The sequence below is a fragment of the Colossoma macropomum genome, unplaced genomic scaffold, assembly GCF_904425465.1.
Source record: "Colossoma macropomum unplaced genomic scaffold, Colossoma_macropomum, whole genome shotgun sequence".
Classification (NCBI taxonomy): Eukaryota; Metazoa; Chordata; class Actinopteri; order Characiformes; family Serrasalmidae; genus Colossoma; species Colossoma macropomum.
Genome location: NW_023495007.1, coordinates 1,245,659 through 1,271,564, shown reverse-complemented (window position 1 = coordinate 1,271,564; position 25,906 = coordinate 1,245,659). Strand labels below are relative to the sequence as shown.

The 25,906-nt window shown below is 40.6% G+C and overlaps 2 protein-coding genes and 1 pseudogene across 2 annotated transcripts; all 3 read right to left on the bottom strand.

The window, feature by feature from the left end:
• Nucleotides 1-406: 406 nt before the first annotated feature.
• On the bottom strand, nt 407-1,399 carry LOC118800872 (olfactory receptor 1E1-like). Its single transcript, XM_036561034.1, has one exon. The coding sequence runs from the start codon at nt 1,397-1,399 to the stop codon at nt 407-409; it is 993 nt and encodes a 330-aa protein (XP_036416927.1).
• Nucleotides 1,400-8,860: 7,461 nt separating this feature from the next.
• On the bottom strand, nt 8,861-12,011 carry LOC118800819 (olfactory receptor 2A12-like). The gene is made up of 3 exons (XM_036560962.1): nt 11,067-12,011; nt 10,140-10,168; nt 8,861-8,867 (listed from the first exon to the last, which is right to left on the bottom strand). The coding sequence occupies exons 1-3, from the start codon at nt 12,009-12,011 to the stop codon at nt 8,861-8,863; spliced, it is 981 nt and encodes a 326-aa protein (XP_036416855.1).
• Nucleotides 12,012-22,268: 10,257 nt separating this feature from the next.
• On the bottom strand, nt 22,269-23,580 carry LOC118800863 (annotated as a pseudogene).
• Between the last annotated feature and the right edge of the window lie 2,326 nt (nt 23,581-25,906).

The window sequence follows — 25,906 nt, the reverse complement described above, 5'->3', positions numbered from 1 at the left end:
TATATACAAGGTTCACATTTTTATTTGTATTTCTTACATTGGCAAACGCCCTTTCTTTGTTTATATTTCATCTGTTTGTATTGATAGAAGCAATGGCTACATAAACATAAACCTGAAAAGCAAACATGCAGGTTCAAAACACTTATTTGGAATATTTTTATAAATATTTAAGCAGTGTATAGACATTTATTTAAAAGTCTTCATTCAAATATACAACTGAATGAAATGTTCTACACCCAAATAAATGTTCTAACTCAATGTTACAATTGTTAACTTGTAGTACATTATACTGCAATCATGGGCCTATTCTTTAATAATAATAAAACAAGTTACTATAATGGAAGCCAAAAGGGAGGAATAGCCGATTCTCTGTTTCATGCTAATAAACCAAATTACAGATGCCATTTCAGTTCTTTGCAATACTTTTAATTGAATCTTCAATCGTAAAGTTCACCTTGATTCGTTTGTAAAGTACTTTTATAGACTGCAGGACCTCCTCTGTCTTCAGAGAATATATGATGGGGTTTAACATGGATGGAATTGTTTGTGTTAGGACTGAGTTGATTATTCTAGTATTTGGATGTAGATATGTTGTAAGAGCAGTAATGTAAACGCTAAAGATTGGTAGATAAAACATGGCCACTAATATGAGGTGGGAAGTGCAGGTTTTCATAGCTTTGATTCGCTCAGCCCCATGTGAGATCTTAAGCAATGCAACACCAATACAAACATACGAGAAAGCTATTAGTGTCAATGGAATGCAAAGCACAACAGAAACATAGACGTAGGCCATCATGTAATTAGGAGAATTATCATTACAGGCAAGCCTGAAAATGGGGCCATTATCACAGAAATAACTGCCAACTACGGTAGATCTACAGAAGGACAGTCTGGTAACCAGAGCTACAAGGACAGTAACAATAGATACAGAGATAACCCATATAACACCTATGATCAGAGTCATTGTGGTTTTAGTGACAATAGCATGATACCTCAGAGGAAAACATATAGCAATTACTCTGTCAAAGGACAAAGCAAGCAGAGTAAAGGACTGCAGAGTCATAAAAAGAAAAACAAAAAACATGCTTGTCAGACAGTCTTCATAAGATATGTACTGGTTCTCATGCAGAAACATGTCTGCATACTTTGGAATAAGAGCAGAGCTTCCACCCAGATCAGACAAGGCCAAGTTGAAGACAGCTATATACTTTGCTGTATGCAGAGTGCGTGCCAGGTATATAGTGCCCATTATAAAAGAATTCCCTAAAACAGTCACAGCGTACACAAAACACAAAAACATATAGTAGTAATTTGCATGTGGCATGTTGTACAATCCATTGACGTAAAATGTAGGGGGGCGAATGAATGTAGCATTCTCAAGGGGTACCACAGAAGTCATGTCAGGAGTCTGTTCTTAAATAAAATGCAGGATAGTTATAGTTATAGAACCTTCAAACAGTTCACCACACTACAAATCATCAAAATATAAATGCAAATAAAAAATGAATGAGAATTTTTAATATACACCATAAATCAAATGTAAATGGCAATCTCTGTAATACTAATTAAAACATATGAAACAAGAATACAGAATGTTTAAAACACATCCATAATGGTTTAATACAATACCTTTTGCTGCAGGACAAAATCTTTTAGAGCAGTAATTTCAGGACAGATCAAACTTATTTATAACTGCTAGATGTTTACGTCATCCTCAAAAGTACACCTCAGACAAACCTCTATAGAAAAGATTGTACAGTAAACTGGAATTAATTTGTTGTAATTAAAAAAATCAATAATGGATTCCCTCATAAATAAAAATGCCATAATAAATGATAAATCACGCTAGAATTCAGGATTATCATAATTGTGTCTGCAATGTAATACACCTCCTGCCCTAGCAGTGTTTGGAGGCAGTAAGGTACCCAGGCATTGTCAATAAAAATAAATTCCATTTAGTTTATTTTTATTCCATAGAATCATCATACTCATCACAAATAAACTTTTTCATTGAGAAAACACATTAATAGGAATGTATTTCACACTATAGTTGCCTTGATTGTTACTCTGATGACACTAATAAGTAATAAGTGCTCACCAATTAAATTCTGTTCTGAATGTGCTTGTGCATTCACTCTTAAACTTTTGCAGTGCATCCAGCAACAAAAGCAGCATCATGCTTCTCTTATATAGTGGTAGAAAACATAGAAAGCTGCAATTCCACATGCTGATCCATTTTACTACGGCCAATATGAACATGCATGCATCATAGCTACTGCAGAGGCACATTTATATGAGTTAAAGAGGACAAAATGTATCTCCAGTCAGAAATTACATTTGATTAATGCTTGTCTTGTTTCTCATATTTCTGTGTTTATAATGTCAAACAGTGACTATAAGAGCTAGACCTTTAGTTCAGGTCATACATGTACGATCAAACTCACATCTGGTAGACCTGTGTGTAAATTTGTGTAATAGTTTAACAATCTGAAAAGATGCTTGATTTTCAGTTAACTAACCAAAAAAAAATGATCAATATCATAATAAGGATAAAAATGAAAGATCACAATAAAAGTAATGGTAACACTTTCTATGAAGGTCACGTTTGTAAGCATCTATAAATACATTCATAAGATGTTATAATGCATTCATAAGGCATCATAACCATGGCTATAAATATTTATAAATATGCATATGCTTATTATGCATTATGAATTGTTAACATAATGCATGATAAGTACTGTTCATAACAAATTATAATAGCTCATAACTTGTATTTGTCTGCTCTAAGTAAAGTGAGGCATACTGTACTAAAGCCTCCTCCAGTGTTGAGAGTGAGGCTTCAAGTTGAAGTATTTATTGAAGAATTTATTGAAAGACTAAATTATACACAGTAAAGCACATTACAGGCTTCAAATGCCAGATTTTAAACTAGTGATGTCATCAGTAGTGTTTTTATACTTGGTTTGCTGTGATGTAATGTAACATATAAAGTGAGAGTGCTGGTTAAGAAAAGCACATTGTAGCAATAATTCTAGGCTGGACAGCCTGTTTGGAGCATATGAATATTCAGGACTGAAGCCCCGAAGAGCCCTAACAGCAACAACAGCAAGAAATATAATACTGGAAATCCCAGGGCAAAAATAAAAAAAAAGTCTTTACACTCTCCAAGCTGGGACTGACTTCTGACAGTATAACATGTTATTAACACTACTTATAATGCATTATATTAACAATTCATAATGTATAAAAACAAGTGTAATGCAGTGTAATTCATTTTTTTGAATAAGATTTATAAGCCTTATGAATGTATTATAACATGTTATAAATGTGTTTATAGATGCTTACAAATGTGACATTCATAGAAAGTGTTACCAAAGTAATCATTTGTAATAATTTGTGCACATGGCAAACCAGTACAAAAGTAAGTGGATGCACTTATTTGTGTAGTATGTCTTTAACTATATCCATTTAAAGATATATTAAACAATGCTTTTGTTTTATACTTTTTACCCCGGCCCCCCAAAAAAAATACAAAACACAGCTAGTGCAAACTACAGCATGTACCCAATAACGATTTTAATCCACCATGTAACTTCTTTTCACTTAAGCATTGTTTTGAAATGATCTTTTAGCAATTTCATTCCTTTGTCTTAGGAGTCACATTTCTTTTATAAGTAGAATGGTTAATGATTCAAGTAACTGTATGTAACCATGGTATGGAATACGTTTAGGTATAATAATCCGTAAGGTCAATAATTACTTGTAATAGGTACTTGTGGAGAAGGGGGCGTGGCTGAGCGTCGAATGCAGGATGGAGAAGCCGGTCGGGCTGAACCAGCGGGCTAAGTAGCTGATTATGTTCACCTGTGCCTTGTTTCTGCCAGCCTACTTATCGTCATCTCTTCCCTCAGTAGGTGGCAGAGCCCAGAGAGAGAAGGAGACCTGTGAAAGCGTGAGAGCTGAGCTGAGCTGACTGAAAAGAAAGAAAGAAAGAAAGGACTAAAGAAAAGTCCCAGCAAGCGTCTTGTCTCACTTTGTGGGCTGAAAAGCCGAGTAGTTTTTGCATTGTGTATACAAAATAATAAAAAGCTCTCCGTCTTCACCCCTGCCCTCTGGTGTCCTTCCTCCACCCGTCATTAAAACTGTTACAGTGGTGCCAAAACCCTGGAGGAATGGATTCCTCACCTCTTGGAGAGTTAGACAGGAAGTTTCTTCTTAGTTTGTTGTCAGCCACCAGTACTCCAGCTCCGGCTACCATCTCTATTTCGAAGATGACTCCACAAGACGACCCAGAAGTGTTCGTGGAGCTCTTCAAGAGAGCGGCGGAAGACTGGGGGAGGCCGAAAAAGGACTGGGCCACCCGACTGCTGCCCCTGCTCATGGGGGAAGCCCAGCTTGCCGCCCAACAGCTCCTTGCTCAATCGCAGCTGGAGTACGATGAGCTGAAGAAGGCCATCATCCATAGGGTTGGTCGAACTCCGGAGCAACACCGTCAGCAGTTCCGCACACTGATGGTCCAAGAGTTTGACCGGCCCTTTGTGCTAGCTCAACAGCTCCGTGATTCCTGCAGGAGGTGGCTCTTGTCCGAAGAGCATGATTCCGAGGAGGTGCTCGACCTGGTGGTACTGGAGCAGTTCATCGCCCGCTTACCCGAGGAAATGGCAGCTTGGGTCCAGTGGCACCAACCGGAATCGCTGGACGAGGCCACAAAGCTGGCACAGGCGCCCATGGCGGCGTATTCGGGGGAGCCCACAAGAGCTGGGGTGAAGCCTGGGCAGGTGTGTTGGTGATGTGGGGAACCCAGACATTTCCATGTCAGTTTCCACGTCGCCACCCACCACCCCTGATCGAGCTGGAGCGTACCGCATACCAGTGAGTATTCAAGGGGGTACATATCAAGCCTTGGTGGATTCTGGCTGTAATCAAACCACGATCACCAATGCTTCAAGACGTGGCATTGGTAAATGTGCAGCATATCGGGCATATCGGGTAAAGGTGCAGTGTGTCCATGGGGATGTACACAATTATCCTGTCCTGCTCATTTACAATCAGGGAAAAAAGCATAGCGTGAAGGCGGCCGTTAGTCCTCACCTTACCCATCCTCTGATTTTGGGGACAAATTGGCTGCAGTTCGGGGTGTTAGTGAAGGCTTTGGTAGAGGATGGGTCCCGCATAAGGAAGGGGGCATGTGCCGCGCTCGAGGCAGGCTAGCTTCCACATCCATCTGTGACAGCTCCTGAGCTAGGGGGTGTGTGAGATGGTTCCTCCGGGGGTGGGGCCAAACCTGACAGCGTGGCCATACCTCCGGGAGTTACACTCCTGGCTCCCCTTGGGGATTTCCCTCTGGAGCAGTCACGTGACGATTCGCTGAGGCACGCCTTTGACCAAGTGAGGGTTATTGATGGTCAGTTGCTCGAGCCAGGTTGTCCCCTGTCATATCCGTATTTTTCCCACATTAAAGATAGATTACACAGAGTGACGTGGGACGCTCAAACTTCGGAGGTTTCAACCCAGCTGTTAGTACCGAAAAGCCGGTGCAAGTGGTGCCAGCTTGTAAACCCTCCGGCCATCCCAAAGGTGCCTTTCCGCCCCCTCCATTAATCGAGGTCCCCTTTGAAAGAATTGCTATGGACCTCGTCGGACCATTGGATCGAAGAGCACGTGGGTATCGCTTTGTATTGGTCTTAGTAGATTATGCAAAGCGATATCCAGAGGCAGTGCCTCTTTGCAACATTTCAGCATGTACCATTGCAGAGGCACTGTTGAAAGTGATCTCCCGAGTCAGGATCCCAAAAGAGATCCTGACTGATCAGGGCACTACGTTCATGTCACATACTTTATGCGAACTCTACGAATTGTTGGGCACTAAATCAATTCGTACCAGTGTTTACCACGCCCAAAAGGATGGACTGGTTGAATGCTTTAACCAAACCCTTAAAAATATGATTCAGAAGTTCGTTCACAAGGACGCTAAAAATTGGGATAAGTGGCTAGAACCCCCTTTGTTTGCAGGGCGAGAGGTCCCGCAAGCCTCCTCTGGGTTTTCTCCTTTTTGAATTATTGTATGGGAGGAGACCCAGGGGCATCCTAGACGTCGTTAAAGAGGGACCTTCAAACAGCAAAAATGAAATCCAGTACATTCTTGATCTGAGAGCAAAACTCCAAGCACTGGGGCACTTAACCCAGGAGAATTTGCTCCAGGCTCAAGAACGTCAGAGCCACGCCTACAACAAGGGCACCCGGCTGTGTAGGTTTTCACTGGGAGACAAAGTTCTCGTTTTACTCCCCACATCGAGCTCCAAATTTTGAGGTCACACAGTGAGTGGGAGAAGTTGACTATGAGGTCAGAAGGACAGACAGAGGCGGGGCACTTCAGGGATACCACCTCAATCTCCTTAAACCCTGTTTCTCTGACGACGGTGGTTCCTGAGAGAGCTGAGTTGGGGCCGGAGGTCCCAACCAAACTTAATCACACGCCGGTCCCCTGTGGGGACCAGCTCTCCCCGTCTCAGAAAGCAGAGGTGGCAAAGTTACAAATGGAGTTTTCCGATGTCTTTTCGCCTCTGCTTGGCCGTACTGAACTTATAGAGCACCATATTGAAACTCCTCCTGGTGTGGTTGTATGCAGCCGGCCTTATCGCTTGCCTGAGCACAAAAAAAAGCTGGTTCAGGATGAAACGAAGGCTATGCTCGATATGGGGGTAATCGAAGAGTCCCACAGTGATTGGAGCAGCCCCGTGGTGCTTGTCCCCAAGCCCGACGGGACTGTTCGTTTCTGTGTGGACTACAGAAAAATCAATGCTGTGTCTAAATTCAATGCCTATCCAATGCCGCGTATTGATGAACTGCTTGAGCAGTTAGGTGCTGCTTGTTTTTACTCGACACTGGATTAGACCAAGGGCTACTGGCAGATCCCCTTGACTCCAGTATCCCGAGTCACCCTCCCTTTCGGAGCACCAGCCACGTTTCAGCAACTCATGGATAGAATTCTCTGCCCCCACTATGCTTATGCCGCTGCCTATTTAGATGATATTGTCACATACAGCAATGATTGGCAGCGGCATGTGCAGCATTTGAGAGTGGTTCTGAGATCGCTGAGACGGGCAGGGCTTATGGCCAACCCAAAGAAGTGTGCGATTGGACAGGTGGAGGTATGGTATCTGGGCTTCCACTTGGGTCACGGACAGGTGCGTCCCCAAATTGATAAGACAGCGGCAATTGCGACCTGTCCGAGACCCAAGACCAAAAAGGAGGTGCGACAGTTCCTGGGGCTGCCTGGTGATTATTGTAGGTTCATACCTAATTATTCGGACGTCACCAGTCCGCTGACCGATCTCACTAAAAAGGGAGCGCCAGATCCAGTCCAATGGACAGAGCAGTGCCAACAGGCTGTGAACCATGTTAAGGCAGCTCTCTGTGGGGGCCCGCTGCTGCATTCGCCTGACTTTGCTCTCCTTTTTGTCTTGCAGACTGACGCGTTGGACAGAGGGCTGGGGGCCGTTTTGTTCCAGGTGGTGGAGGGGGAGGATCGCCCCGTGCTGTACATAAGTCGGAAATTATCATGTTAAAAAATCAAGTGACTGTGTCGCGTCACTCAGTATATATACACATAGTTGTGACACACAACTGTCCCCCTATTAATCCTGAACACCAAGTCTGAAGCTATGACAAAGTCTTTCAAGCTTTCTTTCATTCACAAAACAATGCTTCCATATGTTACCTCATGTTCTGTTTCATTCAAGAAAGGCTGCCAAAGGGCTTAACACCATACAAGTAATTAATTGAACCAAACAAGTTCTCAAAACTGCACAACAATGAGGTAGTAGATGCTCTCTTCTGACTGTAAAACCTGGCAAAAAGGCATTGACCACGCAGCTACCCTACAAGTGTTAGTGAGTGCAACACCAAGGCCCATGCCCCTAGTACAGCATGCAACTGCCCTTAATGGGTCTGGAGTATCTGCCTGCTAATAGACTTCCCTTATAGCCTCAACCACCCAGTCTGTCTTTGCTTGCAAAGACCTTTTCCTTGCATGTCATGTCTGTGACACACAAACAGTTGGTCTGCCCTGCCAATTTGCCAAGTATGAGCCGTATAATGCTGTAGTGCCCACACTGGACAAAATAGACCCACCTCAGATACAAAGGGACAAGGATAAAAGTAGTGGCTGTTGCTATCTGTCTTTTTCTCAAAACCCAGCCCAGGTTTAATAAGCAATGTCCAAAGGGTGATAACTCTAGAACCTAAAGGTAATGAACATTTATTTACTAAAAGGATCAACTCTGGGTCCCATTGGCTAAGGCTAAGACACTTAGTAACTAGTTCCCCTGACACTTTTCTTGCTTTTTGTCTCAAGCCATAAACTTCAGGACACTCTCCACACAAGCATACTGTGATCTGAATTCTCAATGAAATCTGTTCATCCCACATAATGGAACTTTACCAGTTCTTCAAATCCAGAGGTGTGTAGCATCCAAGACATTCTGTGACCATGTGACGCACCAAGTACATATTCTCTGAGTGATGCGACACAGTCACATGGATATTTTGATGTAGCCTATCTACACCGTATGGACAAAATTATAGAGACACTGTACAACGGCAGTAGTTTTATAACATACCATTTTAAATCCAAAGACATTAATATAAAGTTGGTCCCACCTTTGCAGCTATAACAGCTTCCACTCCTCTGGAAAGCTTTCTACAAGTTTTTGGAGTGTGAATGTGAATTTTTGCCCTTTCATCCAAAAGAGCATTTAGCTATTTTTAGCTATATTATGCAGCATTGGGTTGCAGTAGCCAGTTTTTTGAATTCCTACGTTGTGCACTATGTAGGGAGCAGGGAGGTGTTTGAGATTCAGCCCCTGCATGGGAAGAGTGGCACCTTTAAATTGGTGCTACACTACATGGACAAAAATATTAGGACACCTACACATTACACCCATAGGAGGAGCTTCTATGACATCTTATTCTAAATCCATAGACATTATTATGGAGTTGGTCCCCTCTTTGCAGCTATAACAGCTTCCACTTGTCTGGGAAACTTACTATAAGATTTTGGAGCGTTTCCGTGAGAATTTTTGCACATTCATCCAGAAGAGCATTTGTGAGGTCAGACACTGATGTTTGGACAAGAGGGCCTGGCTCACAATCTCTGTGTCTAGTATACCCCAAACGTGTTTGAAGGGGTTGAGGTCAGGGTCAGGTGCAGGCCAGTCAAGTTCTTCCCACACCAAACTCACACAACCATGCCTTTATGGACCTTGCTTTGTGCACTGGGGCACAGTCATGCCTGAACAGAAAAGGGCCTTCCCTACACACTTTTCCACAAAGCATTACGACGTCCCTACCCTGAAACTAAACGGGCCCTGAAAAACAACTTTGTAGCATTATCCCTCCTCCACCAAACTTTACAGGTGGCAGGCAAGCAGGTAACATTCTCCTGGCTAGATAGAGAAGCTTTATTTGTCACTCCAGAGAATACAATTGCACTGTTCCAGAGTCCAGTGGAGGCATGCTTTACACCACTCTACCGACACTTGGCATTGCGCTTATTGGTGATATAAGGCTTGCACACAGCTGCTTGGCCATGGAAACATATGCCATGAAGCAATCAGTGCACAGTGAAGATGTTAATGCCAGAGGACGTTTGGAACTCTGCAGTTATTAAGTCAGCAGGCTGTTGGCGATTTTTATGCACTATGTGCCTCAGCACTCGGCGACCCCACTCTGTAAATTTACATGGTCTGCCACTTCATGGCTGAGTTGCTGTGGTTCCTATATATTCAACAATACCACTCACAGTTGATCGTGGAATATCTAGGAAGGAAGAAATTTTGCAAACTGACTTGTTGCAATGGTTGCATCCTATTACAGTACCACTCTTAAATTCAGTGAACTCTTTCTGACCCATTCTTTCACAAATGTTTATAAAGACAGATTGCATGGCTAGGTGATTGACTTTATACATCTGTGGCAATGATACTAAATGAAACACTTGAAATTAATGATTAAGAGGTGTGTCCCAATATTTTTGTCCATGTATATGTGTATGTAATATCATAGCTGTATTGTGCATGATTAGACTAATATTCAGCCCTTTGATCATGTAGTCCTTTTGTGTGGTGGAACAATACCATAATGCAGTAGGACATAATGTCAAATTCTGAGTCCTATGTGGACATGTTTGGAGGTTATTTGTAGCTAGGAAATTAAACACCAAAATTAGCCAACTCACCTACTTTATCTAGCTGGCTAATATCCAGCTTAATTAGCTAAATTAACTAATCTGCAAACATAGCTAAAATAATTTTATAGAAGTATATTTTAAACATTAAGTTTCAGAAATACTGATGGTAACTGCAGAGAGATAGTGGCACTGAAGCAGAGGTACAAACAGCACAAAGAGAGAGACAACAGCAACTAAACACAGCCGTAGAGAGAGGATATTTCTAATGTTGATGTACTAGAAGATGTACATTTTACAAATATTACAAGCATTAAACAGCTCTCCTTAAGGGAAGACATCTGCTATAAAATGCGAATATACACCACCATTACCTTGGTGCTAACACACCATTAAAAATCCAATAGATATTCTTGAGAAAATTAGCATTACCTTATTAGTGGTAATTGGGTAACCAAAGGCTATTATGCAAATTAAAACTTTATTCTGCTGCAGCCATTGCTGAGCTTTCCTTTACCACACAAACTCCAGACTCCCTACCTCACCCATCTTCTTTGACATCATCAGTGACAATGGTGGTCATAGGGCATACAAACAGCACTTCAGAGAAATGTGTGACAGACCTTCGATACAAAAACTCAATTATGTTTTTTTTTAATTGTACCAGTTGTATTTTAAACCAAAAAAAATTTCTTTTAGTTTTATGTTTGTGGCATTGGCACCTGCCTCTACCCCATTTCCAAGACATTTGTTTTGGAAACATTTTTTATAAAATTGTTACAGCGGAGAATGCTCTGCCAGTAAGCCGAACTGCAGTTATTATATGACTTTAATTCTTTGTAATGCTTTTAACAGGATCTTCCGTTGCTAAGTTTACCTTGATTCGTTTGTAGAGTACTTTAATAGACTGCAGTACCTCTTCTGTCTTCAGAGAATATATAATGGGGTTTAACATGGGTGGAATTGTTTGTGCTAGGACTGAGTTGATTATTCTAGTATTCGGATTTAGGTATGTTGCAAGAGCAACCATATAAATGCTAAAGATTGGTAGATAAAATATGGCCACTAATATGAGGTGGGAAGTGCAGGTTTTCATAGCCTTGATTCGCTCAGCACCATGTGAGATCTTACGCAATGCAACACCAATACAAACATATGAGGCAGCTATCAGCGTCAATGGAAGGCAAAGCACAATAGCAATGTAGACATAGGCCATCATGTAATTAAGAGAATTATCATTACAGGCTAGTCTGAAGATAGGGCCATGATCACAGAAATAACTGCCAACTGTGGTGGATCTACAGAAGGACAATCTGGTAATGAGACCTACAAGGACAGCAATGATAGATACAGAGAAAAGCCATATAACACCTATGATCAGAGTCATTGTGGTTTTGGTGACAATAGCATGATACCTCAGAGGAAAACATATAGCAATTACTCTGTCAAAACACAAAGCAAGCAGAGTAAAGGACTGCATGGTCATAAAGAGAAAAACAAAAAACATGCTTGTCAGACAGTCTTCATAAGATATGTACTGGTTCTCAAGCAAAAACATGTATGCATACTTTGGAATGAGAGCAGAGCTTCCACATAGATCAGACAAGGCCAAGTTTAAGACAGCTATATACTTAGCTGTATGGAGAGTACGTGCCAGATATATAGTGCCTATTATAAAAGTATTCCCTAAAATAGTCACAGCGTACACAAAACACAAAAACATATAGTAATACTTTGAATGCGGCATGTTGTACAATCCATTGATGTAAAATGGGGGGGAGTGAATAAATGTTGCATTGTCAAGGGACACCACAGAATTCATGTCAGGAGACTGGTCTTAAATAAAATGTAAGGAAAGATTGTTATAGACTCTTTAAGCAGTTTATCAACCAATATATTATTGAAATGTAAATGCACATTAAACAATTTGAACATTAAACACACAATAAATCAAGAGCAAATAATTACTGTAAAACTAATCAACACATATGAAACAAGAGTACTTGATGTCAAAAAATGATCCACAGTGGCTTGATACAATACCTTTTGCAGTAGGTGGAGCAGAATTTCATGAGAGATCACATTTATAACTGACCTATGTTTACGTCATCCTCAAAAGCACACCTCCAAAAACAAAACAAAAAAAAAGACAAAAAAACAAAAACCCAGAAGTCTCTACAGAAGTTGTTGTATGCTAAACTAGAATGCATTTACGGTAAATGAAAACATGTAAAAATGGATTCTCTTATAAATATAATGACAAATCATTATAATAAATGCAAGATTATGATGGCTGTGTCTGCAATGTAACATGCTTCCTACTCCAGTAGCAGCTGCCACCCAGTCATGGCTGAACTGAAAGTCACCCACAATCACCCACATTTGCCTGATATTTGAAGACAATGTAAATATATCTTTTTCTGCTTTTCATTTCCCATAATTCTTTGTGTCAACACAGATGTAAACAGCTTTGTCCAAGTTGGGAGGGACCTTTTTTTGTAAAAAAAATTAAGTTTTGCTATCATTTTCAATAAAATAAGCTGCATATAGCATTATGGCCTTGTAGGCTATCAGAGAAGGACCAATGATTTCTCAGAACTAAAACATACAAGTCTGTAATTTTTATTAGGGATGCATCATGCCATTTTTTTCAGACCGAGTACATGTTTTTAGTACTCTCTGATTCATATACCGATTCCAATACCGATATCACATGAATTAACCTACTTAAAATTAAGTAGCCATTACTGTAAATGAATGCAATGAAACATAATAAGTAAATCATTAAAATCTAGTTGATTTTAAATGAAGTGCATTAGTAAGCTATGTTACATCAGCTTGAATCGAGTAGTGCTGTAACACAGAACAGCAGGTTTTTTCCACATCAGAAAAGCGCTGTCGCACAGCTGTAAGTGAAGTACATTTCATAGTTTTCATCCTGTTCTTATCTGTCTCTTTCAATAACAGTCTCTGTAGCACAGTTAGAGCGGGAATCATATCCGAAATTAATGCATAAGAGGAGCTCATATTTCAAGTTTTGCGTGTGTTGGAGTAATTTTTCGGCTTATTGAGCTGTAGTTAAATGTCCTCTAAAGTCAGGCATACAATGTGTGATTTTAGAAATCTTGTTCTTTGGTGTCTCACCCTGTATGTTTGAATAAACCATTGAGTATGGACAAAGCCTGCGCTTTATTTGTTCACACTGCTCATAAACGCTCCGATTGACATGCTACATGAAATGCAGCCTCTACAGACAGCTCTGTTTACAAACAATTATCAATAAAGCTCATCACAACTACTGTGGAGGCAGCTTTAAACAAGTTAAAGAGGACAAATGTATCACAGGTGAGAAATTACATTCAATAGGCCTCATTCTTCATGGTTATTTGCTTACAGTGGCAAACTGTGACTATTAGAGCTAAGGCCTTCAGTTCAAGCCATAAATCTCAAACATTATAAATATGAAAAAAAAAAGAAAAAAATCAACCAAATACCCTGCTGTATTTGAATAAACACTTTTAAACACTTTCATTCATTCATCCTTTCACAGCTGCTGTTTCTCATACAAACATCTCTCACAGGCCCAGCTAAGCAGGAGATTGGGAAGCTGGCTGAACAGGGCACTGGGAGGCCAGCAACCCATGGGGAACAGCCTAGAAAGACACATTGGGCTGGACTTGCATCACCACTTCAGAACAACAATGGGGGTTCAAAACACTTGTTTGGAACATTTTTATTTATATTTAAGCTGTATATAGACATTTATACTTTATTCGAAAAAGTTATTTATTCGAATGCTTACAAGCACTTGAATGCTAACCAAATATGTATTGTAACTATATACACAATTGTTACCTCTTAATACTGCAATTATGGACTTACTTTAATAATACATTTTTAAAAAACTAATTTCAGTAGCAGCCAAAAGGGAGAAATTCCATTCTTTTAACTCAGTGAAAGAAAACAGTGGAGAATTATGTGTTTTATGCCAGTAAGCCAAACTACAATTATGATATCATTTTATTTCTTTACAGTTCTTTCATAGGATCTTTTATTGCAAAGTTCACTTTCATTCAATTAATGACAATTAATTGTTAGACTACAGAGTATATGAAATGAGGTTTAACATACACTACATGGACAAAAGTATTGGGACACTCATCTTAATTATTGAGTTCAGGTGTTTCAGACACACCCATTGCTAACAGGTGGATAAGCACATAACCTTGCAATCTCAGCAAACACTGGCAGTAGAAATTTCTGCCTACTAGATCTGCCCCTGTCAACTGTAAGTGTTATTATTGTAAAATGGAAGCATCTAGGAGCAACAACAGCTTAGCCACAAAGTGGTAGACCACACAAACTCACAAAGTGGGGCTGCAGAGTGCTAAAGCGCCCAGTTACTATCCTCTTTGAATCATTTACTAAAGAGTTTCAAATTGCCTCTGGAAGCATTATCAGCAAAGGAACTGCACATTAGGAGCTTCACGGAATGGGCTTCCATGACCAAGCAGCTACACACAAGCCTAAGATCAAAATGCACAATGTCAAGTGTCAGGTGGAGTGATGTAAAGCACGCCACCACTGGACAGTGGAGCAGTGGAGCATCTGATGGATGAGGCTGAGTTTGGCGAATGCCAGAAGAACATTACCTGCCTGACTGCACTGTGCCAAGTTTAATGTTTGGTGCAGGAGAGATAATGCTATGGGGTTGTTTTTCAGGGGTTGGCTTATGCCTCTTAGTTCCAGTGAAGGGAAATCTTAATGCTTCAGCATACCAACACATTTTGGACAATTGTATGTTTCCAACTTTATGGGAACAGTTTGGGGAAGAGCCTTTCCTGTTCCAGCATGACTGAGCCCCAGTGCTCAAAGTAAGGTCAATAAAAGCATGGCTGGGTGAGTTTGGTGTGGAAAAGTGTGACTGGCCCATACAGAGCACTGACCTCAACACCATCAAACACCTTTGGGATGAACTAGAACAGAGATTGTGAGCCAGGCCCTTTCATCCAACATCAGTGTCTGGCCTCACAAATCTGAACGAATGTGCAAAAATTTCCACTGACACACTCCAAAATCTTGTAGAAAGCTTCCCAGAAGAGTAGAAGCTGTTATAGCTGCAAAGAGGGGATCAACTTCATATTACTGCCTGTGGATTTAGAATGGGATGTCATTAAAGCTCCTGTAGGGGTAATGTGTAGGTGTCCCAATACTGCTGTCCATATAGTCTAGGTGAAACTGCTGAAAGATAAAACATTCCCACTAATTTGAGGCGGGAAGTGCAGCTTTCCATAGCTTTGATTAACTCAGCTCCATGTGAGATATTAACCAATGCAAAACCAATACAAACATATGAGAAAGCTATTAGCATCTATAAAGAAAAAGTGCATTGCACCAATGATCAGAGTCACTGGCTTTGGTGACAAAAGCATAGGTCCTGCAAGCCCAGCTTTTCAATAAGTTGCTGAGGAATGATTGTGGTATGATGTTTTGAATGCTGGCCCACTAAGACCTATGAATAGCATTCTCACATAATTGTCTTTTCTGTCCAGGTGTGTCAGTGAGAGGTGAATGGCAGAAGGCATGGTGTCTTCTGTTTACTGATTAAGTGAACTGAAATGGATCCACTGTGGAAGAAATATTGCTCCTTATGTGTTTCATTACAACTTGAAGCACTTTGTGATGATGGGAGTGAATGCTATGGGTCGGTAGTCACTTAGGCAAGAAACAGTCACAGGGTAGTCCTTTTGAAGCACTCCAGGACAACTGCCTGGTTCAGAGAAATAATGATCATGTCTATCAGGACATCTGCATGCTGGTCCACACATCCCTTGTGCACCTGGTCATGTATGTTGTTAGGATGAGCAGTCGTCTGTGGGTCAACTCTAGAAAGAGTTGTCCTAATATCTACTGTGGACAGACAAAGGACCTTTTTGGCAGGAGAAGGTGTGATGGGGGCGAGGCAATTACGCAGTAATGTTAGCTACAAAGAAAAGCCACACAACACCAATTATCAGACTCATTATGGCTTTGGTGACAATAGCATAATATCAAAAACATACAGCAATTACTCAGTGATTAGCTGAAACATCAGAGACATGTCATTTTGATGCCCTGCCATACGTTGTGTGTCTCTGGTGTCTAGAAAGAGTCCATGTTCAGAAAGTTCTCTGTGCATAGTTGCACTTTACCTCTCTGATAGTCCAGGACTAAGCCATTGCTGTGCTGAGAGCTACACTGTCATCTGACCTAAAGTCAGCATCCACATTTTTCAAAACAATTCAAAAATTGATTTTCTAAATTGTAATTGATAATGTAATGTTGACAGAACGCAAAAGGCGGAAGCGCAAAAGGCAGAAGTGCAGCGCCTGGACAGACTGTGGCATGCACATAACAAAGACACAAATGGATGAGCGAGAAATATGATAGACACCCTCTACATTCAAAGCTAGGTCAGGGGTCGGCAACCCAAATGTTAAGAAGAGCCATTTTGTCCTTTCAACAAAAATCAAACTACCTTTGGAGCCACAACATTTTATGTCCAATACGTCTCAGTACATACTAATGTCCTAGTATAAACGAAAACACAGATTTTGCTCTGCTTTAAGCTTTTGCTCAGCTTTAACCGCTCTCCTCCCATCTCTGACAGGACACTTTTCTTCAACAGTAGAATACTTTCTTGTAAAATGTCTCTCAACATTCGACTTTTTACAAGGCTGAAGTCAGTTTCTCATTTGCCAGCTTCTTGTTAATCCTACCGATACCTGTCCACTGCCATTTTGTAAAATCTGAGCCAGACTTCCTTAATGTGATATCAAGGTTGCCAAATAATGACAACAAAATATAAAAAGAGGGATGCCCTTTCTTTTGATCATCTCATGCAGTGTTTCTAGTGCAGCCATTATTAATGGATTCGGTTACACTTTCTATGAATGTCATGTTTGTAAGCGTCTATAAACACAATTATAACATGTTATAATGCATTCATACGGCATTATAAACATGATTATAAACATTCATAAAAATGAATTACACTTTATAGCCATGTTTATTATACATTATGTATTGTTAATATAATGCATTATAAGTAATGTTGATAACATGTTATACTGTCAGTGTCAAAGAAGTCAGTCCAAGCTTGGAGAGCGTAAAGTAAAGACAAATACCAAGCTAACGGTGGTGTCTCTTATAATTTGTTATGATCAGTACTTATAAAGTATTATGTTAACAATTCATAATGCATAAAAAGCATGGCTATAACATGTAATGCATTTTAATAAATATTTATTATTATTTTAATGCCTTATGATTGCATTATAACATGCTATGAATGTTTTTATAGATGCTTACAAAGGTGACATTCATAGAAGTGTTACCATGGATTCTTTTTAGTTTAGGAGGGTATATTGCATATCTTTCTACCTAAAAGATCTTCATCTCCACCCAATTGCAATCTGATGGTGTATGAATCCAGTGATGAATAATTGTAGCCTGTGTAGACCATGTATAGTATCTAATGTTTGGGAGAACGCACCCACACCGATCCCAGGGAAGCTGTAATGTTTTAAATTTAATCCTACACTTTCTGCCCGTCCATATGAATAAAGCTTTATTTAAATCTTTTTCATTGTTTTTGGTAATGGGTGTATAACATGGAGAGCAGATAGAGGAGTGGAAAAAACAACATGCTTCTAGTTCAAAATAAAACTTCACCTAATACAAAGCAGAAAACAATTAAACACCAAGAATGGCAGAGAAAGGTACAATCTCTTATTAAAGATTAAGGATTCACAAATGAAAGCTGAGTTGCCTGAGTTGCCTGGGGCTGCAAATGACCAACTCACAAAAACCCACGGTTCTTGTACTCTTTCTGGGCAGGGGGGGTTTCCACCTGGCCCTCCCTTGCCCCTCCCAATTATTTCTTACCTTTTTGATTTGCACACCATTATCTCCAAAATAGCTCCCACCAATATTTCCAAACCAAAAGGTAAAATATTTTTCAAAATAGTCACAGGCCAAAGCCACTATCAGGCCTTGACCTTACAACTAAGTCTCTCTGTGTATGTGTTTTTTTTCCCCCCTCAAAAATAAAACAGACATTAGACACGGTAAATGGACAGTAAACAGACAGGACAGAGTAGCGCTGACACAGCACTCATTTCTGGGCATGAGGTAGTGAGAATAAGGTGCAAAGATTATTTAACATGCTGCGATCTGTGAGTTACGCAGTCAGATAACATACATTCGCACAACAGTTGCTGAGGTAGAATATACACAGTACTTGAGTAAACGAAGTGTAAACATGTGGCTTTGCAGATGCAGTGTGTGGTGTGTGGGGAGAGAGACCCCGATGATCTTCTCAGCTTTCCTCACTATTCGCTGTAGGGTCTTGCGGTCAGAGGCGGTGCAATTCCCAAACCAGGCGATGATGCAGCTGCTCAAGATGCTCTTCACAGTCCCCCTGTAGAACATGGTGAGGATGGGAGGGAGGAGATGAGCTTTCTTCATTCTCTGCAGGAAGTAGAGGCGCTGCTGGGTTCTCTTGGCTATGGTGTTCAGGGACCAGGTGAGGTTCTCTGTGATGTAGACACAGAGGAACTTGGTGCTCCTGATGATTTCCACAGCAGAGTTCAGTGGGGGGTGGTCACCTCGCACTCTTTGGAAGTTAACCACCATCTCCTTAGTTTTGTCCACATTCAGAGACAGGTTGTTGGTTCTGCACCAGTCTGTTAGTCATTGCACCTCCGTTCTGTAAGCTGATTCATCATTCTTGCTGATCAGACCCACCACAGTCATGTCATCAGCAAACTTGATGATGTAATTTGAGCTGTACTTTGCAGTACAGTCGTGAGTCAGTAGAGTGAACAGCAGTGAACTAAGCACACAGCCCTGAGGGGCACCAGTACTCAGTATGGTGGTGCTGGAGATGTTGTTGCCAATCCTGACTAATTGAGGTCTCTCAGTCAGGAAATCCAGGACCCAGTTACAGAGGGAGGTGTTCAGGCCCAGCAGACTCAGTTTTCCAATCAGCTGCTGAGGGATGATGGTGTTCAATGCTGAACTGAAGTCTATGAACAGCATTCTGACGTAGGTGTCTTTATTGTCCTTTTTTGTCATGACAAGCCTCTCAAAGCACTTCATGATGATGGGAGTGAGTGCAATGGGACGGGAGTCACTGGACACTGGAGACTTCTTCAGCACAGGGATGATGGTGGTGGACTTAAAGCATGTTGGAACCAGTGTTGAATATGTCAGTGAGAACATCAGCCAGCTGTTCAGCGCATTCTCTGAGCACTCTGTCCGGTATGCTGTCAGATCCTGTGGCTTTTCATGGGTTGACTCCGTGTAGAGTTCTCCACACATTAACAGTGGACAGACACAGTACCTGTTCACTTGGAGGAGGTGTGGTTTTCCTTGCTGTCGTGCCGTTCTGGGCAAACCAAGCATAGAAGTTATTAAACACATCTGGAAGGGAGGCATCACTTTCACAAGCAGGTGGAGGTGTCTTGTAGTTGGTGATGGCCTTGATGCCCTGCCACATGTGCCGTTGTCAGCAGTGTCTTGAAAATGTTCATGAATTTTCTTTGCGTAGGCGCTTTGCCTCTCTCGGACTTTTGCTATTCTGAGGCCTGCCTTATCCCCTGACTTGAAGGCCTTATCAAGATTCTCAGCAGCATGCGCACTTCTGCAGTCATCCATGGCTTCTGGTTGGGGTTTGTTGTGATGAGTTTGGAGACAGTAACATCATCAATGCACTTGCTGATGTAGCCAGTCACTGGTTCTGTATACTCCTCCAGGTTGATGGAGTCACCAGAAGCTGCTGCTTCTCTGAACATCTCCCAATCAGTGTGTTCAAAACAGTCCTTTTTCACACCATTCAGTGTTGATGTAAACACACACACACCCACCTCGAGTCTCACCGCTCAGTTCAGCGTCTCTGTCCGCACGGAAGCACAGCAGGCCGTCAAGCTGAATGGCTAAGTCCGGAGTGGAGCTCGCCATCCATGTCTCTGTAAAAACTAAAACGCAGCAGTCTCTGAACTCACGCTGGGTAGCCCGCTGGATCCAGAGGTAGTCCCGTTTATTCTTCAAGGAACAAACATTTGAAAGAAGAAGCGATGGAACAGCTGGTCACCTGGAGTTAGCCATTAGCCTAGTGTGCACCCCGACTCGCTTGTCTAAATAACAATTATACTTTACTTTATACATATATCACACATTGGCCATTTTCATTTTTAATCACAGAAATTAAATTTTCAGTTTGTTTAATTTTAAGATAGGTTTGCAAGAAACCAGTTGGGCTTATTGACTTTTTCATAAAAGACGTGCCCTGGCGTATAAAAAATATCTCTCTCAGCCTTGTGAGTCAGCAGACTGTTAAGTTGTAGTTTGGAATCCTTGATGTCATATAATATTTTTTTCTGATTTTGATGCATAGAAGTCTTTTTCTGGGTTTGTGAATTTTTTTTTCTCTAGTAAAAACTGTTTGGCAACATGCTCTATTTTGCTAATACTTATGTAATAATAATAATAATAATAATAATAATAATAATTTTATTTATATAGCACTTTTCATGCCAGTGGCAGCTCAAAGTGCTTTACAGACAGGTGACAAAACATAGTTATAGAAGAGATCATTAGTACTTAATTAGAATCATGTAGGAAAATTATCATATATGCTTTCCATATTGTTCTAGGATGATTATCTTTAATGTTATTGCATTCTAAATATAAAGCTATTTCATTAGAAATGAACCATACATTAGATGATGGTGCTATACCTGAGAGCTGTTTATCTACTACTGAGCAGAAAGAAAAATGAAAATCACCACTAAGAATAATATTCTTACAATCCATCATGTAAATTTGGCTAAACACATCAACAAAGAAATGTTTATCCTGCTCATTTGGGGGATATACACACCCAATGAGAGTTTCTTCACCATGTAACAGTGCAGTAGGTAGTGAAGACTGCCCAGTCCATCACTTTGTATGAATCTGTGCAATTGATAATGCTATTATCATCATTATATCATTGCTTCCTTCTGTAGTTCAAATGGCCTACCTTTTCATTTGACTCACTGTTAAGCATTACTAGTTTGAAAACCCACAATAAAATCTTTTTAAGCTCTCACTGTATGTGTATTTGCAGCATGTAAGCAAAGAATAAATCCTGCCAATATGTCAGAACAATATGCAGCATGAAATGACTTTGATTCCCAAGTCCTATATGGCACTATAATCATTGAGAGTTATTGGCTGCTAAGAAATTAAATACTAAAATTAGCTAACTTATTTTCCACAAATAGCTGGTGTTACTTAGTTAGCCAGCTAGCAATCTTACTAATGCCTTAATTTGCTAAATTACCTAATCTGCGAAGCAGAAGCAAAAGTATATGAATAGCATGAGTATCTTAGAGAAGCTAAATGTGTAACCAAAGGCTATTTATAAAGCAAATCTAAAAAAGCAAACCATGATGTACAGCTGTTGCTAAATTCTTTGCTACCATACAATATAACTACTTCCTACTCACCTCTTTTGAGATCAGCAATAAGAGTGGTGGTCCTTAGCATAAATGAAAACCATGAAAAAGATCTTTTCTTACAGAGGAATAATTAAAAGGGTTAAACACACCATACAAAAGCTGAATTAAGTTTTTTTTTTTTTTTATTTCCAAATCTAAAGACTGCTGTCTTTCAAAGAACAATAAGGAAGTATATGATAAACTAAAAAAATCATTTTTTTAAATGTACTATGTGTTTCTTGCATTGGCAATTGCCCCCTCTATGTTTATGTTTCACCTATTTGTACTGATGAAAATAATAAACATTATCAGCCAGGGGGGTTTAAAACATATTTTCATGAACAGTTGATCAGTGTCCAGTACTTTATTCAAAACTTCTTTATTCAAATACAAATTTTTCAGCACATTAAACTACAATCATGCGCTTATTTAAATAATAATGATAGAATGTAATAGAAGGCTGAATGGAGCCATTTGAGAATAGAATAAAACAAAACAGTATGGAATTCTCTGTTTCATGCCAGTAAGCCAAACTACAGTTATTATATATCATTTTAATTTTTTGCAATGCTTTTCACAGACTGTTCCATTGCAAAGTTCACCTTGATTCGTTTGTAGAGTATTTTAATAGACTGCAATACCTCCTCTGTCTTCAAAGAATATATAATGGGGTTTAACATAGGCGGAATTGCTTGTGTTAGGACTGAGTTGATTATTCTAGTATTTGGATGAATGTATGTTGTAAGAGCAGTCATGTAAACACTAAATATTGGTAGATAAAACATGGCCACTAAAATGAGGTGGGAAGTGCAGGTCTTCAAAGCTTTGATTCTCTCAGCACCATGTGAGATCTTAAGCAATGCAACACCAATACAAACATATGAGAAAGCGATTAACAGCAATGGAAGGCAAATCACAAAAGCAATATAAACATAAGCCATTTTGAAACTAAGAGAATTATCATTACAAGCTAGTCTGTAGGTAGGACCATTATCACAAAAATAACTGGCTATTGTGGTAGATCTACAGAAGGACAGTCTGTTAAGTGGAGCTACAAGCATGGTAACAAGGGATACAGACAATAGCCACATTACACCAATGATCAGAGTCATTGTGGTTTTAGTGAGAATAGCATGATACCTCAGAGGGAAAACATATAGCAATTACTCTGTCAAAGGCCAAAGCAAGCAGAGTAAAGGACTGCATGGTCATAAAAAGAAAAACAAAAAACATATTGGCTAGACAGTCTTCATAAGATATGTACTGGTTCTGAAGCAGAAACATGTCTGCATACTTTGGAATGAGAGCAGAGCTTCCACACAGATCAGACAAGGCCAAGTTGAAGACAGCTATATACTTTGCTGTGTGCAGAGTGCGTGCCAGGTATATAGTGCCTATTATAAAAGAATTTCCTAAAACAGTCACAGTGTACACAAAGCACAAAAACATATAATAATAGTTTGCATGTGGCATGTTGGACAGTCCACTGATATAAAATCCAGGGGGGCGAATTAATGTTGCATTGTCAAGGGGCACGATGGAATTCATGTCAGGAGAAGACTGTTCTTAAATAAAATGCAAGATAGAATTGTTATAGATCCTTCAAGCAGTTCATCACACTAGAAATCATCAAAATGTAAATGCAGAAAAAAAATTATTAAGAGAATTTGTAACACTGGCATAATAAATTAATAGCAAATGACAACTTCTGTAAAACTACATCTGAATTAAGAGAACAAAATTTTGAAAAATAACTGAACTGTAATGGTTTAATACAGTACCTTTTGCAGCACGACAAAACCTTTAGCAGCAGAATTTCAGGACAGATCAAACACATTTATAACTGACCTATGTTTACGTCATCCTCAAAAGCACACCTCCAAAAAACAACACAAATCTCTGTAGGCAAGGTTGAATGCTGTACTGTTATACATTAATGGTGATTTTAAAAGGGCAATAATGTATTCTCTAACACTCTGAAAGTGATACTGATATTCTCTTATAGTAATCAAACCAGTATAATAAATAATAACTCAGGACAGATTGTGGGATTTTGATGGCTATGTCCGACAACGTAACTCATGCTTCCTACTCCAGCAGCGTTCGGAGGCAGGAAAGCACCCAGTCTGTCTGAATTTAATGTATACATAAAATACTGCCTGCCAGGCAGCTGTATTTGGATGATGTTTGAAGGCAGCATGGATATAAGCCACATATGTAGCTATTTAAGGCAATATAACAGAAAAAATGTCTAAACAGGGAGAGACTGGTTTCTGAACACATTTTTTTGTTTTAACAAAAGGTTCTATTGCTAATGAGCAATGGTCACTGTAGTCTTCATTCTGACAGACAACAAGGCATGTGGTTTCTGACAAAATCCGATTTATTACTTAAAGGTCACAATCATTTTCACAGGGATTAGACCAAAAGCTGTTATTTTTGCCAGGTGTTAGGTCTATGGAAGGCAAATATGGCCAAAAAAACATAATTAAAACAATAAATTGTAAATGCAGATCTCTTTTTGCCATTTCTTTTTCCAAACATCTGCCAAAATTGAAAATGATAAACCTACATTTGCAGTAAAATTTTTCACATAAGCATGAGTCATTTGTGACAAAAATAAAAATACTTTTAAAACAGCTAGTTTTCTTTTTCAGATAAGCAAGGGGTGAGTCTACAATGCCAGCCACCACTAGGGGGCCTGGGCATCATGCCAGGAAAGCTGCTAGGCGCAGCTGCCAGAACTCTAACTTCCAGAAGCCCAAGCAAAAATCAGTGCTGACTGGTTGCACCTATGGAACGCTGCATAAAGGCAGGTTGGTGAGCTGGACTCACCCTTATGCCCTCTTGAGTTTGAGGGTGATTTTGTGTTCTTTCTAGTTTCCCTTTTTATAGAAGTTTCTTTGTTTGAGCAATCTGGTCTTAAGCATCTCTTTTATGTGCCAGTCCTGCAATTTTTTTTTTCCACCACCTAGCACAGCGGCTTCTCCACCTCTTTTCCTGTAGCCCCTGTGGTGCAGTGGTATTTGCAAAAGCCATGTGCCAAACCTTTTACAACCCAGCCAGGGGTAGGGATGTGACATCCTGCCTTCTTGATCTCTCTCAAGACTCCTGTTCGGTGACAGATTATGTCATCGACTTCGGCTGCGGAAAGTGGGTGGGAGGTCCTGCTTCCCACTCTGGATGGTGCAACCTTCCTGCTAGGCCACTGTGTCATGGGGAGGAGCCGAACGTATGCAACTGCATGGGCTCGCAGGTCTCCTTAGGACACCTTCTGTCACACGGGCACTTCCCAACGCAAAGGCCTACGCAGGCCAGGGGAACTGAACGCAGGACAAATTTACCCCATTACTTCTGGGCTTGACTTGGACGTCACCCTTCATCGGGTCCCCACCAACACCAAGCTGCGGGCTTTTGTGGACTCTGGGGCAGTAGGGAGCTTTAGCAACTCCTCGCTTGCCTCAGCCCTTGGGCTATTAGTCCCTTACCCATTCTTGCCATCAATGGGCAGTCACTGGGCTCTGGCCAGGTTACATACCGCACGCATCCCCTTACATTACAGGTAGGCCCCCACACTGAACAAATAGAGCTGTTCATCACCCAGGCTCCACATCTCCAGTTAGTTTTAGGGTACCACTGGCTTGAGCGACACAACCCACGCATCGACTGGTGCACTCAATGGTGTATGCATGGGGTGTCCTGGGGACTTGCCTGGGGCTTTCAGAGCCCATGTCTGAGCCCCTAACACCTCGAGACCCAGTTGAGCCTGACCTCTCCCACGTCTCCGAGGTCTACTGGGACCTGCAAGAGGTGTTCAGTAAGAAGAAGGCTCAAATCCTACAACCACATAGGTAGTTTGACTGTGTTAGCAACCTTCTTCCGGGCACCATACCCCCCGAGGAAGGTTGTTTGCACTCTCTCCTCCCCCTCTCCAAAGTGAATTAGTACTCATGTCTCAAACCAAAGATGAAGAAGGAGATGTGTAAGATCTCAGTTAATGTGTGGAAGAGCACATTACCAAACTAGAAAAGAGCATTTCCAGAAGAAGAAATGTTAAATCAGACATTTTCTTGTCATTGAAGCTAGCATCAGAGCCACTATGGTGAGTGAGTACAGCTACTTGATACGTTGTAGGTGGAGCGAGGGTGCGCATGCCAAAAATGACACAATCGTGGTGCCTCCAACCCCACGC

Excerpts from the sequence above, each read along its gene's own strand:
- LOC118800872 (XM_036561034.1), bottom strand. The coding sequence starts at position 1,399 with ATGACTTCTGTGGTACCCCTTGAGAATGCTACATTCATTCGCCCCCCT.
- LOC118800819 (XM_036560962.1), bottom strand. The coding sequence starts at position 12,011 with ATGAATTCTGTGGTGTCCCTTGACAATGCAACATTTATTCACTCCCCC. Across the intron at positions 10,169-11,066 it reads TACTCTACAAACGAATCAAG|AATTTGACATTATGTCCTAC; the intron begins GTAAACTTAGCA and ends CATAGGACTCAG.